At 38.4% G+C, this 18,886-nt stretch overlaps 1 protein-coding gene across 2 annotated transcripts in view; it reads left to right on the top strand.

The window, feature by feature from the left end:
- The window catches only part of HSPA12A (heat shock protein family A (Hsp70) member 12A), a 55,804-nt gene that overhangs the window by 12,344 nt on the left and 24,574 nt on the right, over positions 1–18,886 (top strand). For both annotated transcript variants that reach the window (XM_051799576.1, XM_051799575.1), the window contains exons 2-7: positions 425–577; positions 2,385–2,470; positions 4,489–4,616; positions 10,885–11,071; positions 11,954–12,058; positions 13,704–13,820. In XM_051799576.1, coding sequence (XP_051655536.1) covers positions 562–577; positions 2,385–2,470; positions 4,489–4,616; positions 10,885–11,071; positions 11,954–12,058; positions 13,704–13,820 — 639 coding nt within the window. In that variant the 5' untranslated portion in view covers positions 425–561. The remainder of the gene's footprint in view (positions 1–424; positions 578–2,384; positions 2,471–4,488; positions 4,617–10,884; positions 11,072–11,953; positions 12,059–13,703; positions 13,821–18,886) is intronic.

Raw genomic sequence — 18,886 nt, 5'->3', positions numbered from 1 at the left:
GTTATTTAATCACCGCTCTGTGAAATACAAAAAGAATGTGTATACTGTCACACAGGATTTTCAGAGTTACATATAAAGCTATAAATAAGTTCTCAGGGTACACCCAAGCTGAAGACAGGATGGAAAATACATCATGGAATGGTTTGGGTTGGAAAGGACTTTAAAGATCATCTAGTTCCAGCCCCTTTGCCATGGGCAGGGACACCTTCCACTATCCCAGATTGCTCCAAGCCCTGTCCAACCTGACCTTGGACTCTTCCAGGGATGGGGCAGCCACAACTTTTCTGGGCAACCTGTGCCAGTGTGTCTCCACCTTAGTAAAGAATTTCTTCCTAATGTCTGGTGGAAATCCCTCTTTCGCATTAAAGCCTTTGTCCTATCACTACATGCCCTCGTAAAATGTCCCTCTCTGACTTTTTTGTAGGCCCCCTTTAGGTACTGGAAGGTGCTCTAAGCTCTCCCTGGAGCCTCTCTCCCGACCTGTCTCCAGAGCAGAGGTGCTCCAGCCCCCTGAGCATCTTTGTGGCCTCCTCTGGACCTGCTCCAGCACATCCCTGAAACATGAGTGCGGAAACAGGTAACCCAAAGAACTAGTGACAGGGAGAAACACTGCAGCACAGAGAGAGTGATTGATGTCTGCATTTCTGGTCTGCAAAGTCAGCATCCTCAGCAGGGGGAAAGAACCAGTTTCCAAAGATGTTGAGTCAGTATTGTGATGTCCTGGTCTGCTCAGGAAGTACTGGTTCAGGTCCAGCATTCCCCTGGAATGACAGCAAGATGCAAGGAATATATATTGTGATCTATTCCTTTTTTTTTTTTTTCTATGCTGAAATACTGTTCTTCAATTCTAAAACAATGGTACATTGATGGTACAATAATTAATGTTTTGAAAAGAGGAAGAAATGGCACAAAGGAGGCTCATAACAACATCTGTTCTGAAGATATCTTAATGAACCAAGCAGACCCTGTGGTTGTCACATTTGACCTGTGACTTTTTGTACTTCACTGCAAGAGGAGTAACATTATATATTCCTGGAGAACTTGTGTATGAAATGCAAACATTCTGCTTCTGTAAATGCTTCTGAAAACCAGGCTGAACATGCATGTTATAACTTAAAGAAATAAATGGTGTACAAGAGCAATATTAAGATTCGGAGGAACATTTTTTTTTCCTGTGGCAGATTATCCCATAGTTGCCCACTGCAGAATTTTTGAATCTTCCCTGGGAAACAACACATATTTGATTACCAGAAACAACAGGATTCTTCACTAAGTCATTCTAAGGTCTTTGAGAGTAGCTTCTGTGTCATCTTGGAATAAAGCTTTGACTTGTCAGTCATGTCTAGGAATAACATGCTATGCATAAGTGTGTGATATATCCAAATAGTAATAAAAATACATTGAAATGTGTTATTTAATATTTATTATGATTAATAATCTTCAGAGACCTATTACATCATTCTGCTTTACATCTCATTAGCTTGTATTCTACAGAAGAGAATTCAGTAAACTCAAGGCTTACATTTGGGGAGAGAGGGGTATGAGCAGGGACAGAGTGTGTGATACCATTTCTACATTTTGATAAACTGTTGCATTCTTCATAAAAGAACATATGTATAAATCCTTATAACTCATCGATACTTAATTGTTTTAATAAGCCATTTCCTTTTCTGTCATCAACAGTGTAAATACAAATAGTGCATTACAGTATTTATCACTCATTTGGTCTGTTCCTTTAAAGGAAGTTTTAGTATTGTATGCCGGGTAGAAATATTTCTTTGATGACTTGTTAATAATACTTTCCTTTTTCCCAGCTGGATTCTGTCCTGCAGTAGTATTAACAGCTGCAAGATGTTTCAGTGCAGAGTATATTGAAGAATAAAAACAGAGACAGTTTTGGGAAAGTTTCAGAATAAAGGCTCAGGATGGACTAATTGCAACTTACTCTTCCTGCTTTGTTCCATTGCTATCAACTCCTCTTTTTCTCTTAAAATGAATCTGTTTATTTTGATCTCACAACTCGTGTTTAGTTTCTGCATTCAGACATTTAAATCTTGGGCCGTAATGTGAGTGTGTAGTGTTTGAGATGCTTGTATCAACTATGATTTGTGAATATATTTAGGAAGAATTTTAAAATTGTACATGGCAATGTAAGAGGCAAAAGAATGGAAGTTAGTCATGAAGGTCAGACAAATATTTTAAAACCGAAACTGCAGCTATGTCTGAGCATGTTGTAAGGGCAAACCATGTATTTTAGATGGCAGCTGTGGAATTTGCTTTCTTTTTTAGCAGATTTGTTTCAACTGAAAAATAGTATAGCTGTTTGCAAAGCATATCCTGCTCGTTCTGCTTACTGACACTGACAAACGTTTGTTTCCTTTTAGATGCAGTTTCCACATCTGCTTACTCATCACCAGCCAAAAGTCTGGGAGACCCTGGAATAACTCCACTGTCTCCTTCACATATTGTGGTAAGAAATGCACTCTTAACATATACTGTGTGCTGACGTTACTTTCTCCTGCCTGTTTAGTGGGACATAATTTCTTCAGAAAGCTGTCATTTTCTCACATAGTGATCCCCTTTATGCTATCCATAGTATTAAGGGAAATTTTGGTCACACTAGGGTTGGTGACAGAGCTCTCATTCATTTCATTATGGTCCTGGTTTTGCTGTTTTTTACTTGCTGCATACTTTTGTATCAAACACAGGGGCTTCTTGATCCTCAGGGTTCCCGAGTTCTGCCCCTGTCGTTATCACTGATTTATTTAGGCAGACCCTGAAAAGTCCCATTCAAAAAAAACCAGAGGGATATAAATGATACTGAACAGTAAAATCCAAATTCCCAGAGAAAAGAATCTCCTCCTATAGATACATACATCTAGAGAGAGAAGCTCAAAATAGAACTGGTTTCATTTCTTAAGGAAATAACAACTTCTGTAAGCATTTAGAAGCAAGCAAATGTCCCATAAAGGTAGTGTGTTTAATCTCTGGTACATCATGCTGATTTTGTTGATAAAATCCTGTTAAGTCTCACATGTTTTTAAGATCATCTGTATGATTTGTAACACAGGAAATGCACAGTGTATTTCATGATATTGCAAGGGATCGTGTTCAGAACACATTTTATCCTTGTCAGACTTCTGCCTTAGCTTTCTGAATCGAGTTCAGAGTTGTACAGGAACCTATCTTGAGGATTTCCAGTGTTCTCACTCATAATTTTTTGCTTTTATTACCTTCTTTCTCCATATTCTCTAGAACTTCCCCTTTTACTTCTGTCGTACTGATGAATTTACATCCTATTTCAGTTACATTTGCTCCTTAAACTCTTTGAGGAAGGCATATAAAGAACATATTGTCCTAGTTGAAAAGCTTTATTAGGAGAATCCAAATAAATCTTTTCATGATTTGAGACTGAAACTTATTACTTGTGTTTCTCCATTTTAAGTAGCAGGCCTATGGGCTGATCTTGGCAAAAGTAGGGGCACAATGGAAATGTACTGGAAGTAGTAGGCATGGAACTAATGGAGATATGTGGGGAATATGGTGGTACACTGCTCACAGAGTGAGAACATATGGCAGTTCCTCTGTAAAAGATAAGACAGTTGCTTCAGTTCTCTTGTCTTGCTAAGTTGTTTGTGCTTTAACGCTCATCAGCATGTGAATAGCTCTTTGATGTTTATTACTCATTCCTCCTTTATACAGGGTTTAGGTTAGGCCACACCCTACTGGGGAATGGTACAGCTTGTTTATTCACACCGTGCTTTATATCAAATCATTATGATTTGAGTCATAATCCTTCCAGCTCTTCTAGTTAACGTTCCTACATTGCCCTTGAGCATGCTTTTCAGGGATTGCAGGAGTACAGGTAAAAGGCAGGAAGGAGGATTCAAATTCACCATAAGCAGCCAAACAGCTTTCCACATTCTAGCACAGGCAGGAGGAAAGAATGCATGTAGTGCTTGCAAAGTAAGTGTTATGGAAATTCTTCGTAATTTTCATGGGATATAAAGCTTATTGCTGTATTTTGGATTGTTCTGTCTCCGTTATTTTTGAATAGTAATAGTACCTCATGTTCAAGGTTATCACACAGTTAACTCCTAAAACCACCAAATAAGTCCCAAATATACCACATCGATGGATATAAACATATTCTTCAGTTGATGAGTTTAAGAAAAAAAAACCAAAAACCAAAAGAACCCCAAAACCACAAGTTTTAATAATATAGGATAAGAAGTATTCAAAAAATTAGTATGAAGGAAGCTCTTGATCAGAAGGTTATATATAAAAGGCTCTAGCAAATATGTTGAGTCATATCTTGAATTTCCTCTTCCATTGGAATGTGCAGCTTTTTGGTGTCAGCTTTGGTCATAAATGCAACTGTAGGGAAGCTCTTATTTTATATGCATGTCACAGAGAGCAAAAATACTGACGAGTTACAGTTATTCTGATCAGTTACTCAGTGTCTGTTTTGCTTCTACTATTTAACAGAAGGACTCTGATGCAGATGATGCTGTAGAACAGTTATTTCTTGTTGTTGTGGCTATTGATTTTGGCACAACATCCAGTGGCTACGCCTACAGCTTCACCAAGGAACCAGAATGTATTCATGTAATGAGGTAAGGGCTGCAATGCAGCGTTTCTTTTTGGACTGTGATAACACGGGCTGTCTGCAGTAGCCATAGGTATTTATTTCCTACAGGAGCCTGAAGTGTCTAGAACTGTCTAGACATAGTATGAATATTTCTCATGATTATAACTTTCTGTTGCATGTTATTGTATTTTAATTTGCTTTAGTAGTCAGTGGAAACATATCCTCTTATTTTGCTGAGTTTACAAGATGACACAAGTGAAAGGAGGGATCAGTGAGTATATAGAATTTTACAGGGAGCATTATTAAGTCAGGATACCCTTATCTTAGATACCAAGAGAAGCTACACTTTACTGAGGGTCATGGCATCTCCCAGGAGTTGCCCATCCCCTGGAATCATACTTGTGTACAACACTAAGTTACTTGCACTCAGAAACTGGTAGTTTGTTTGACTGATTGAAGCTTTGTAGCACTAAATTTGAATCCAATCTATGATAATGAAACAGTGATACTGGGAAATAAGCAATCAAAAGGCATGAATGTAAAAATGAAGGTTTAATGTGAAACCTGTTCTGTTTTATATGTGTGTAAGGGACAGACTTCAGATGCTCTTAAGGGGGGGGGGGTATGTTTTTATTTCTTAATTAAATGAACACAATATAAATCAATACAATTGCAAATAGAAAAGCTGTTACGGCAGCTATCAGAAAGGTATGCCCTGCAAACCATTGTTACACTATTTTACAGTCTTTTTATTAAAAACCTGTACAATTCTTATTGAAGTATATTTAAAATCACTATGTTGTAACAAGGCCAAGATAATTTCAGACATAGATTAGGTATGAAAGCTCAGTCATAGAAGAGTCTAAACAATGCTGCTGTTATAGCAGTAGGTAATGTTCTGCAATACTGAGAACAAAAGGTCAAAAAGACTAATTTGCTGCAGTCTAGTGTGATATACTGCAATTTTTCTGAGCAAAGATGCTGGCTGAATGCAGCTCCCTTAATCTCAGCAGACAGTATTGGTTGTGCAGTCAGCCTGCATAGTTGGTTTGTGTATGGTTGCAGAACATTTCTAATGCAACTGAGGGATTTGAAATACTGTCTAAGGGGAGGTAAATTTCTCAATAGTATTGTGCCATCCAGGTACAAAGTACCACTTGCAGTGTGGACAACTAATGCATTCGAGGGCTTTTATGCATTTCAACCCTCTGGTGTTCTCCGACCAGCACAGGAAGGTGCACGAGGCTGGAAGGCAAAGGACAGGCCATGTGTTGCTGTCTCAGAAAGGTTACAGGATTGGCAAATTGCAACCCAAGTTTATCAGTTCCTATTCTCTTTCAACAGCAAGTAATTAATTAAAGTTCTCAAAGAAGTTGGATGCAATGAGGGAAGACATCTCTGAAGCTGTACCTGAGCAAGCCTAAAGTGTATATTCTATGCTGTTCCTATAACCTCTGTGGAGATTTTACTGTGTGAAATCCCTACCATTTCTAGGGAAGTCCTTTAAGTTCTTTGCACTCAAAATTTTATCTTAGGACCTGATTTTGCCATTGGGTTCATATTACAGACTAGCTTCTCCTTCCAGGGTACCAGGCTTCCTGTGGTCAATGATTGGGGACACTGAAATCTAGGTGCTTTGTGCCCAGCTGAGAATATATTCCTAATCTTAATTGACTTTACTACTTACGGTTCAAAACATGGTATTTTCTTCCTAACACAATAACGGTAGCATGATTGTGATTTCAGAACTATGTAGTTATTGTATGAGATACTGATATTAAAAGAAATTAAATAAATTACTTCGTGGATTTCCAACCAGAAGAGAGGAACATTTGGCAGAGGGGTAAATGTATTCATATTTCCAATAGGTATTTCAAACAATGGAAAATATTTTAATACCAAGAATTATTTAAAAAATTTTTAAATAAATAAATAGGGCTGGCGGGGAGGAATTTTGGGCAAGATATAACTCAAACTGACTTACCAAATAATGTATGTCATGTTTTTATATATATTTATATATAAATACTCGTGAAATTATGAAATTCAATTAAAAGAATGGTATATTTATCAAAATAAGTCTTCAGTAGTTCAGAAGGTATTAAGAGGTTCAAACTCTGTATATAATGAGGCTTACATGGAGGATAATTTACAAATATTTCAGAGAGTAAATGTAACTTCCCGCCCGCACTGGAGAATGTTTACATTAAAATAAAGCGTACCAGTGATGCATGATCCTCTGTGCTTCCTAAGATTTTTTCCACCTTTCCCTCCTTAGTGTTGATCCTTTCCAGATACTTAGATTTCTGACTGCCTTTTAACAAAGCTGCTTTTCTGTAAATGTCTCAGGGAAGGATAAGATGGGTTTATTTAGAAGGTCCTACTTTGGAAAAAATGAACATAAGGGGCTTTAGCACAAAGTTTGAGTGTAATGTCAGCAGCACCATTATTCTAGTCCTGTAATTAGTAGGCAAAGTCATGTTTTTGTGTGTGTTTATTTGCTGTGATGCCTAGTACTAAAAAAACCTAGTTTATAAGCGTTGACCTAACAGAGTTCTTTAAGCATATACTTATCTTTAAATGTATGAGTAGCCTCACTCATGTCAGCAGTTGAGTGTGTGTTTCTTGATGAACAATGAATGTCTTCACTTTGATTGCAAACCACTGGTTACTGTTTTATCACTGTTAAGTACAACTTCACACGTGACAACTCTTGTCATTTCCCCCCAGCTTCTCTTAAAGGTAGTTGTGGTTGACTTCAGGTTCTTGTTGCAGAGTAGGAGTATGTGTTATTTGCTGCATACCTTGACATTGTGAGTAAATGCTTATGAACAGCCTGGCCATGAGTTCCTCACTTCAGCGGGCAGGGCAGTACCAGGGCCATAATGAAAGTTTGCTGCTGTAGAATGAGTTAATAATGTCACATTTGGAGAGAATACATGAGCTGTTACACAGTTTTGAAAAACTCCTATTGATTTATATGCCATTACATGAAGTTACAGATGTTTTGGCTACTGGTTAAATAGCAACAAACTGAATGTGAGTATTTCACAAATGGAAAAAAATAAATGGAAAAATGCATGTAGTTGTGAAACAAATTGCAGCCCGTCTTTGGAAGGAGGGAGATTGTGGTCTCTTTTCAGTGTAACTTCAACCTTCAGGTTTTGTCTTTTCCTTCTCTTCCCTGACTTGTAGTTATTGGGAGACACACACTTGCCTTTCTGCTGCGTACACACTCCTTGTGGCATTCATCTGCACTCTGATGATCACTCTTTCATTTCCTTGACTGTTTTGCTGCAGCTCTGGATCAAAATCTCATCACTCTGCACAGATCACTCTTTGGTCTGTCTTTTAGCCTGATTGAAGTGTAAGGAAGGACATTTCTCTAACTGTAGTATCACCTTATGACCCTTTCCTCACTAACTTTCCTCTTGTCTCTTACTTTCACTTCTCATACACAGTGAAGATGTTCTGTGGATATAAACAGGTCTGTGCTGTTTGTATCACTGTTGAGATAATCCATCTATATCACCCTAGAAGCTCATATATCTGCATTTGGGCAAAAATCTACCTTGGTTCTATCTGAATAGCTTTTTTGACTCTGATCCTGCTCTGAGAAAATATCCCCCATATGCATTTAAAGCAATTCTGGCTTGTATAAGTGTATGCTTTTAATAGGTATTTTATTTTTATTTTTCTTAAGAGCATTATTACCATTATTTTGCCTGTATTGGTGCCAAGAAAGAAAACTGTGAATGAAGGTGTTGCAGTCCTAGCTCTACTGACTAGAAGCCCCCACTAACTGGAGTGAGGCCAGAGCTCCACCTGAGAAGAGTGTTGCAGTCAGGGGTCACCATTCATGTGCCTTTGCAGCTGCTTCTCTCTAGAAAAATGTCACATGGCAATATTTTTAAGTCTCTGATTGCCAATGGTTAAGTCATATTTCACTTTCCCTTTCCTTATTGCCCTTTCTGTGACTGAACAATAATACAGGCTGAGCAATTATCGTGTCTAGTTTCCATCAGAAACTCTTCAGGAAGTGAGCATCCAATTCTCTAGGTGGCTTTGAAAATTTCAGCCTGTAGCATTGAACATAAATTTGTCTCCATTTAAACCGCACCTTAAGTGTACTTGTTCCGGAAAGAGAAGATGTGCCTGGCCGTGATGAAAAACAAAGAAGTATTGTTATTAGCCACAGCCTATTTATGGCATTTCCCCCCGGTGACTCAGAATGAATCATTAATGATTCCAAGGGAAAACGATATCAGTCTGTCTCCTCTCTGCCTGCAGCGGGTGTGTGGGATTTAACAATCTGGTGAAATAGCAGTCTTTTCTGTTCATAGGCTGTGAGATCCCAGCTTCTTCACATTGGAACCGTATGTTTGCTGTAACACCTACTCAAAGATTTTGGAGTTGACCAAGTGCATTTCTAGCAGCAGGTTAGAAAGAAATGACCTGGAGCAGAGCCCTTGCCAGCTGATCATAGCTCAGGGGCTGAGTAGCAGAACTAGGGAGGCTTAGGAAGGTTTTTTCAAGTTGATGAAGATGGAAATCATTCCACTCTTCATCATGCTGTTTCTGCTTCAGAGCAGTGGAATTGTCCTCTACACTGAACATTTTCAGATGTGTATTCTCTGCTGTCGCTGCTGCTTGTGCAAAAGGGGGCAGATTTTGCTCTGTTTGATCCAGCTGAATGGTCTGAGGGGTTTCCTGCATGTTACAAGGTCCTGGTCCTTGGTACTTTGCCAAGTATGAACCCTTTAGTTTGCAGTTTTCCATGTCAGTTTTCTGCCTTGGTCTAGAGGTCAGTTTATTTTCAATGGATTCAAGTGTTTTTGAGAGTGAAATGGAAATTATTCTTTCTAAATAATCTGCCTATGTCACATAAACAACTACCACAGAGCACGGCAGCCTTTTTGTGCTTCAGAATAAGGACTTCGGCAGGAGTATATTCTGAAATTGTGTTTTGCTATTTTGCTATCTTTGGAAAAAAGCAGTCGACATGTAGTTTAATAATGAATGCAGTTGCCTTTGTGATCTTAACTTGGCTCCTGTTTGAGTTGTGTTATGATTATGTCTGAGAGCATAAATAGATTTTTCTACTGATGCCTTTTTAAGAAAATCTTTTCTGGTAAATGTTTGTTTCTCATACTGAACGTACTTGTATGTGAGGGGGGAGGGAACAGCCATGCAAGTTTCTTGTTCTTCCATTCTGCCTTGGGGTTTTTTTGTAATGGGAAAATGAGGAGAAGACAGGAATGTTCACAGCTGTCTCTGGGATGACCTACTGTCTGACCTTGTTGTCCTGCCAAGCCCCCCGCAATTCCTGCTGCTGCATGCTCCCATATTTGATGTTCTTTTTTATTTTCTTGTCCATTCTGTGAAACAAGCTTTGGGTTACTTGTACCTTACTACTTTTATGCCTCTTGGGTATCCTCAAAGATACCTTTGCAATCTTGATAAGAGAGGATAGTTATATTCACCAGTAGTGACAGAAATATTTTGGTGCCTTTGAGATACTTGGGAGTTGGGGAATCTGCTTCATTTTTGACAGATTAAAACTTTTACAGCATTTTTGGCGTTTAAAACACAAAATTCATCAACTTCAGGTGAGTAGAGAGTGCAATACAGAGAGGTCAACATCTGCAGGCATGTCTTCAGAGTTTCAGGTGTCCAGGAAATGAGGCACGTGGTCAGATGTTATTTGAACTCTGGCTTGTCTTGTTTCAGAGAGTATTCTGTGACAGAAACAGGGATTTGATCAACTTCTCCATAGTGGTGCGCAGATGGCTTGAGCAGGTCCCTAATTCTGTATAGGAAAAATATCCCATACAAGTAAGCATTCATGGAGCCTGATAAGAAATTGGATAGCCCAGATTTGGGTTTTTATTAGTTGTGTTCCAGGATAATTACTTTTTTTTCTTTTCTGTACAATGTTTCTTACATTTATATGCTTAATTAGAAAATTTAAGTACAAAACTGTTTCCTTTTTAATTGTGTATGTCTTACTTCAGGGAATCTGTATTCTTTTCTGAGAATGATTATGTCCTTAAGAATTATACAACTAACCACAAAATGTATTGAATTACCTGAAACGAAGATTGCAGTCCTTTTTTCTTAGGTGGGAATAAATCCATTTGATTTTGGTATTACGGGGTTTGAAATTAGTATCTTTGGAGGGAAAAGCAGTCTGAAATTTGCCACCACATTGTTTTTCTCATGCTACACTTGGTTTTTTTCTGTGGCTCTAAACTTGAGCATCACTTACTGAAGCTGTTTCACTTCTTGGTTAGACGATGGGAAGGTGGAGATCCAGGTGTATCCAACCAGAAGACACCGACCACTATCCTCCTAACTCCAGAGAGAAAGTTTCATAGCTTTGGCTATGCAGCAAGAGATTTCTACCATGACTTGGATCCCACTGAATCAAAGCACTGGTTGTATTTTGAAAAGTTTAAGATGAAACTACATACCACTGGTGTAAGTAAGAACCAAGTAGCATTTGCTACTCAGATTATTTTCCTCTGAACAGTACTAGATCCTTGCCTGAAGATTGTCAACTAGATGTGAAGCAGCTCTATTTCTAAGTTTAGAGGGTAAATTAAGCAAATGAAACTCTTCAGTTAACGTGATTCATTTTGCTTCTCGCTGCATTTGGCAGCTGTATTTTGCCAGCCTTCTTTATAAATCTTAGAAGTTCAGTATCTACTTTGCTTAGATCTTCATGTCCTAATTTTCCTGGGTGAAATTCATAGCTGTCTGGGGAGTCTGCATGAGTTGGTTTGTTCTGTAAATCTAGTCAGCAGAAATGGAATATAAGAACCATACTGAGCTCTAGTGCAGAGGAGCAGATTCACCCAGAATTTGTTGCCAGAACTGCAAGTGCAAATCATGCTGTTAATTTGATGTTATTCCTATTGATTATATTTTTGTCTTTGATCCATTCTAGAGTTTTGGGAATCAGCCAGTACTTTCTCTGTTGAGGTGTTTTCTGGTTTCATGTGTTGGTGGGAAGCCAAAAATCTAGCCTTTAATTCTCAACTGGGCTTAAATTTCTTGCATGTGCAGCTTTGTTGCAATTAATTACAGATACACTTATTGCAACTATTTAATATTTAATCCATATTCTTCTCTCTGCCTGCAGTTATCTGTAGACATGGTAAGTGTTTAAAAACAAAGTCTAAAATAAGCAGCAAAATGTCATGCTCCAGGAAATTCAAGTGATGAGTTAAATCCTCTTCAGAACAGTTTTGTCACTTTTTCTAACCAGGTGGATAATAAGGATTCCCTTTCCTCAAGCAGTGGGAATAAATTTCATGTTTACCTTCTTTTAGTAACTTCCTGTTATTTTCTTTCATGTAGAATCTTACCATGGAGACAGACCTGACAGCTGCAAATGGCAAAAAAGTCAAAGCACTTGAGATATTTGCTTACGCTCTGCAATTCTTTAAGGAACAGGCCTTAAAGGTGGGGTAATACTTCCTTATCAAGATCTTCTGTATTTATAACTGGTATAAATATGAGCTTAACACTTTTAACCTTGCCAAGTTTTGACCTCAGTAGTATTTGATGTAAACAAAGCAAGGCAGGTGTAGAAGCCCTGGGCAAGCTGTGGACTCGGAAGAACTCACAGTAGTCTGAAGTATTATTTTCCATTTCCCATTTGAAATGTCTGTGATCACAAGATTGTTTATTGTGTTCTCCAGTGAAATACATGGCCCCAGTAAACTGGTTTTGGGATTTAAAACCTCATGTAAACAGTCAGTTGTGAATTAAGTAAACATTGGCTTCAAACGTGCCACTATAATGTCAACGTAAGCATAGGAGTTCCTGGGTCAAATCAGAATATTCATCCAAGCAAGCATTGTTTAAAATAGCCTTGTTGCTAAAAGCTAACCTACTTTTTTGAATGGGTTTAATTTATTTTCTCTGAGATCTCAGTCTCTTCCTTATGGCTGCAGAGAAACAATCCTACCACTTTAGTTCAAATGCCTCATCTTTTCAAAGACTTTAAACTGTTTTGTGGTTGGTTGTGGAGTCACAATGACTGTGAAGCTGTGCATATAGGGGGGAAATTCTTAGCAAATGTGAATGTGGTTGGGTACAGTCCCGTATTTACTGTGCTGCCTGTTCAGGGCTATGTCCTTTCCTGATGTTAATAACTAAATCCCTGGCATTTATGAATAAATCCTGGAACTAATTAGACAAGCAATGTAAGTGAGCTGTTACTTTGGACTATAATCTGCCCGTTTCTGTTGCCTTGTGCAGTATAAAGGTACTACTTTTCCAGCATGGATTTTTGAACTGCAGCATAGCTAAACAAACAAAACACCTTGGCTCAGCACATGCAGAAACATTTTTTTATGTTCTAAAGGCCTGTTGTTCACCTTTCTGAACCTTTCTGTGTTTGGATGGAGATTTAGATAGGACATATGGTAATGGCATTTTACTTGGAACCTTTCCCAAAACCTGTCAGTATATCACCTAATTTGCAAATGCAGTACAGACTTTCCTCTTTTTAAGGGAAAAAAAAGGACAATAAAAGTACTAAACTAGTCTTGAATGTTTGCTTAAAGCAAAATTTTGAAGGAACCATCAGTCATTTTTTTAAAGGGGGTTAACTGTAACTTCCCCTTGTTAACTGCATTGTAAAACTTTGATTTAAAGGTAAGTGGTGTATAAAGAAGTAATTGAAAAATCCAGTTTGTAAAACATAATGTTCATCAGTGATACTTCAAATATTTTTCTGTCTGTTAATCAAGATGTGTGAATTCTTGAAGCCAACAGCAAATACCACACCACGACTAGGAATGAAAATAAATGTTTTGTAACACTCTGTAAATTGCTGCTTTTGCAAAACCCAAATTTTCTACTTCGTGTTAGCAATAAACTTTTCTATAGGTCTCCTTGAGAAAGCTTCAACCCTAATCCCACTTTTTGGCACAGTAAAGCATTCTTGACAGGTTGGAAGTAATCCTGACTCATAGCATAGATGTAACAGGAAGAAAATTGAAAAGAAAGAGTTACTATTCTGGAGCCAGCAGAAAATAATATTTTCTTGTAAAGTAGACACCTATGATTTTGCATTCACCTCTGTTTTCCTTTTATTTAGGAGCTCAGTGACCAAGGAGGCTCAGATTTCGAAAACACTGAAGTAAGATGGGTTATTACAGTGCCTGCTATTTGGAAACAGCCTGCAAAGCAGTTTATGAGACAAGCTGCCTACAAGGTAATATTACAGGCTGAATGTAAAAATGCCCCTTTAAAGCCCTAGTTAGTAGGCTAAATGATAAACTGTATTGGGGACAATTAGCTCTAGTATAAACTGTATAAATAATGGTTTAGAAATATTGAAAGAGGAGTTAACTCTACCAAGCAGTAGCTTAAGCTATATGTATTCACCTCTTAACTGCCTTTTTCTTTCTATTTACTTTTATATGTTCATGTCCCTCACTGTAGACTGATATTTTAGTCATCCTGAACAATATATTTGAGCTGAATTCAGTGCACATGGAACAGATGCAGTTTTGAGACCCAAGGGAATGTTGATTTTAAAATACTGGACACAGTTTTGTTTTGTTAACTTTCTTTAGGTCATCACAGACTTTTAAAGTAAAAAAGGAAAAAAACAAAAAAGAGGGAAAGCAAAGAGCCTTCTTGGTGGGACTTTTTTTCCAGTTCCCATTTTCCCACAGTAGGAATGAAAGGACTCTGAACTGGACAGTCTGGATATAAAATTAAATTCAACTGTTATTTTCACCAGTAAGGGGTTTATCTGCATTTAATTCTTTCCCCCCAACCGCCCCCTGGATATGTCCACTTTCAGTGTGCATGTCCTTTATTTCAGTTTCAGTTTGTGTCTTTAATACACAAGATGTGCATTTTCATCAGCATATTCATTTTCAGTTTGGGGTTTTTGGTTTTATGGGGGGGTTTTGTTCTTTGGTTTTTTTTTTTAATTTTTGGTCGGAGACTTGCATAACGCATTGGCAGCAGCTGTGTGATGCACGGTTCGTAAAATATCTACCAGTTCATGAGTAATTTGCTGAGTGGTCCTGGGAAGCACCCAGATTTTTCTAACTCTGTTTCTAACTATCTCTAATGTTGAGCAACATTTTTCTTAACAGTCTGTATTGTGGGATTGCTAATGCTAGTGCCAGAAGCAAAACACTCTTAAAGTTCTGATGGAAGGACACGGTTGTAGGTAAATCTGAAACACTAGAGACCCATTCATTATCTCTGTATATTGTTGTCTGCCTGCTGTCTGTGTGCATGTGTGCTCGTGAAGTGGGAGCTGTGGAAGGAGCAGGGTAGGGTAAGGTAGATCTCTTGGCATTTCTCATTTGTGGCACAATGGAATGTTGTTAATTAGTGTCTGTGTCTGTGGTTGTGTCTGTGATTGTGTACTTTTATGGGCAAGCTTGATAAACAGCAAGGACTGACAAGGCTTTTAACTCGGGGTGTGTGATCAGTTGCAGGAAAACATGAATTTAGGGAAATAATTGATGTTAACTTGACACACGGTTGATTGTTTTTAAAGAAGTGGGGATGAAGAAACAAATGCAGAAAAGTGAGAATTCTGCATGCCATTCAGTCTTTCAGATTCCTCTTGCTGGATCCAACACATTCCTCAAACCAGTATGTACAGATGGATCAGAAGTTGCAGCTCTTGTTGCTAGCTATTGGAAGATGCAAGCATCTTGAAAATGAGCACTTTTGTTGTAAGAGTAATCGGCACATCATGTAGAGAGAAGTGTGAAAAGGCAGTGGTAGAAACCCTGTTACTTGGAAACACACTGCAGTACAACCACTAGTCTAAGCTGAGAGTTAACTAGTGGGAAACGTTAATGAGCTGTGAAAATCTGCTGAGTAATCTGTGAGAAGCAGAGGTAGCTCTAAGAGAGCAAAACCACTAACAGCTTCAGTCACTGCTTCACAATGTAAAGCCTAGCCTTTCTGGAATGGTTAAGTACTTGTCTAGGCAAAGCTAATGGAATTAATCGAGTAGAGTCAGAAGTGTTGGAAATCTGCTGCTGTTCTCAGCATCCATCAGCTTTTGAAGTGATGGTGCACAATCTCAGTGCACCTCTGACATCCCCTCATCTCTGTTTTGCCTTAGACAAAACATTGCTGACCTGGAACTCTTAATCTGCCCAAGGGCTCCTGCAGTGTCCCCTTCCAGCTACTGTGCTGCTTTCTCATTGAATGGGTAATCTGGGTGGTTCCCTTCAGCTCACAGTTCTTCCTCTCTCTTCCCATCCAGCCTATTCAAATCCTGCTAATTCTGTCTGCATGACAGCTTTTCCTGTTTGTGCTGCTGAGCTTTCATCCAAGATGTCAGTGATTTTGCATCTTGGTTACTCCAATATCATTTCTTTGGCTTTTGGCAGCTGTCATGTGACCTGGTTTGTATCTCTTCAGAATATTGCCACTAAAGACTTTTTAGCCTCATATTTGACAGGGAATCAACCTACATTTGACTCCATCTGTGTCATCTCATGCATAAGCTGCATGTCCTGGACATGAGTATCTGTATTGCTTATTCAGTTTCCTCTTCTGAAACCCTTTCTAAAATGCTGGTTTTTTTCATGCCTACAAAAACTTGACTGTGATTAGTCTATTTATATGGGAAAACTACTCCTCATTGCTTCATGCTGTTACTCTGCCTGCCCAATCTGTTTTCATCTATTGTGCTTTGTGTATCCTTAACTCTTTTTATACCTGAGTTATTATTACCTCTTTGAAACAGGTATTTGTTTGTTCTCATTTATCTTGCTCTCTGGGGCCTCCTGAGGGACTAAGTCTGGTAGGATGTAGAAAGTTGCACGTCTTTACAGCTTACTTTGCTGAATCAAAATTGCTTTATTCCTGTATAACAGGTGCTTCTTTCTGTCCCTCATGCTTAATTCCTGTGTGTCCAAAGATGGTTCTAAAGCTGTGTGACACTTGATAAGGTCTGGTCACAACTGGAGAGAGCTCTGTGGCAAGAGCAGAGTGTCAGCTCTGTAGGACCCACTTAGGCTTGTTTCCTTTCCCAAAACTTGTCTACTGGGATTAATGTGTGTTGCATCACTGTTTGTTACATCCTGAATAATGATTCTTAGGATTCTTAGTCAGGTTTGTCATTGTCCTCACCAGTAAAATATAAGGTATCATAAATAGCATTAACTTTTCTTGTTTCTGTGTCCCATTAACTTGTCTTGTTTCTGTCTTGTTCTGTTTCAAATTCTTTGCTTTGGTGTAGTTCTGTCAGAAGTGCAGTATTTGCCAGTATTAGAAAAAATTCCATTCTCATGAAGAACTCACATTGTGACTAATAAATTCAAATTGCTGATATATTTTCTTATTTGGAAGTCCTTGTCAGCATGGTCCAGTTGGACAGCATGTGGGAGGACTCCACCCTGTTCGTGTGGATGGGACCTGTCCTTGTTGCTGTCCTTGCAGAGGGAGCTCAATGCAACTACCTGCACTGGGCCTGAGATTTAGACCCCAAAATGCAAGAATGGCTTAGGCATGGAAGCAAACCACTTCCTGCTCTTGAGCATGGCCTGGCACTTACAGCCTCATCAGAATTACACGTGAACTTGGATCCCACCTCTGTGTTACCTGAGGTCCTACTGACACAAGAAAATTCATTGTTTTGTTAGTCTTGTATTACTGATGACAAAAAAACCAACCCAGTGTGTCCACTAGTAGAGAGGTGAAACTTTAAAAGTAGTCAAGAACATTTGTGTAGGAACGCTTTATATCGAGGCAGACGGGAATCGTTGGTTCAGCATTAGCAGCACTTTACTGTTGTAATATATTACTGTGAGCAGCACTGTTAATCCCTTATCCAGATGGGATTCAGGCACTGCAGGTTGTGTATTAGAGGAGCACAGGATCCAATACTCTTGGCGCGTTGTTTCTTTTTAGTAAAGACATTCTTCCAGCTCATCTTTCAATACACATTCCTTGGGCACAGTAAGTGCAGAGCAGAATCTGCAGGCTGGAATACCTTGAACATGCTAATAGGAGTAAAGTTTTAAGGAAGAGTTTGGAGTGTGACAGAAGTATGGGAATGCAGAAGCTATAAAATAAGGAAGTAAAACATGGCATAACAAATGCGCTCAGGGCAGAGAGAAGGAAAGAGAAGGATGTTGCATTTTCATAAACTTGCCCAAAATATTCTGTAGGCTTGCAAACGTCATTCATTTGGTCTACTTCGAAATATTGAGGGTTTTTTTCTTCTTAATATGAACTGTTGATTTTGAAATGGAGTTACAGAGCTCTGAAGTAGATTTATCTTTCAGTTACAAATAGCAAATAAAATCATTTGCATGGTAAACTCGTATAAACAAAAAGAGAGGTAGTCTAAGTTATAGGCTTAAGTATATGAGCCTGAAATTCCGGAGGCTTTCTTTAACCAGCTACTAGGCTGGATGTTTATTATTGTTTTCCTATCTGTTTTGTCATGGAATGTGCATGATGGGAATTACTTAACACATTGTGTTGGGTTTCACGTTACATTACATTGATCAGTACTAGCTTGCTCTGTAGAAACCTTCAGAGAAAAATAAACAAATTTGATGAAAGATTGATGGGACAGCACCTAAAATTCGTTGCTGATAAAAACGTGATGTGAAGTATGTTTGGTTTTTTAAAAAGATGACTAGAGAGACTTAACCAGATTGTAATCTGTGAAGCTGAGCTACACCTACTCCTTCATAAGCCTGTTCTTTGGTATAGAAAACACATGCAACTGAAATTTATTTGTGTAGGGACAGTGTGAGGCTTCTGCTGTAAACCACATAAAAAGGTGTAAGCAGCACTAGGAAGCTGGTGATTTTTTTTTAAACAGGACTTGTTAGTGAGGCAGATGAGGCAGAAGTGTGTTCATACATCAACTACCTTGATTATTTGTAGCTTCTGGGGGATCTCTTGAGTCTGTGCTTTCACTTTTGTGATATTAAGATCCTTTTAATCATAAGGATTAAAATGCTTATTGAGTGATGTGTTAGGGAGGATTCTGCATCTTGTAGCTATGTTTAATTAGGAAAAGATAACTAATTGAGGGGTGGAGATTACAGAGTGGAAAATGTGTACTGATCTCTGCTTACACATTTTAGTTACTCAGACAGGGAAAGCAGAGACAAAGCCATCTGCTAATCTAGTCCTACATTTCTGTTTGTCCACCTCTGTGCCACAAGTTGCGACATTTGGAGAATTTCTTTTTCTTTTGCTATCCAAGTAAATTAAAAGGTTTTCATAGCATTCTGTCAGAGTGCATCTGTGCTTATGTTCCAAAGCTTTGAA

Source organism: Manacus candei, unplaced genomic scaffold (assembly GCF_025592945.1).
Source record: "Manacus candei isolate 608988 ecotype Guabito, Panama unplaced genomic scaffold, ASM2559294v1 h1tg000050l, whole genome shotgun sequence".
In the NCBI taxonomy this organism is placed as follows: domain Eukaryota; kingdom Metazoa; phylum Chordata; class Aves; order Passeriformes; family Pipridae; genus Manacus; species Manacus candei.
This window is presented reverse-complemented; position numbering and strand designations above follow the sequence as displayed.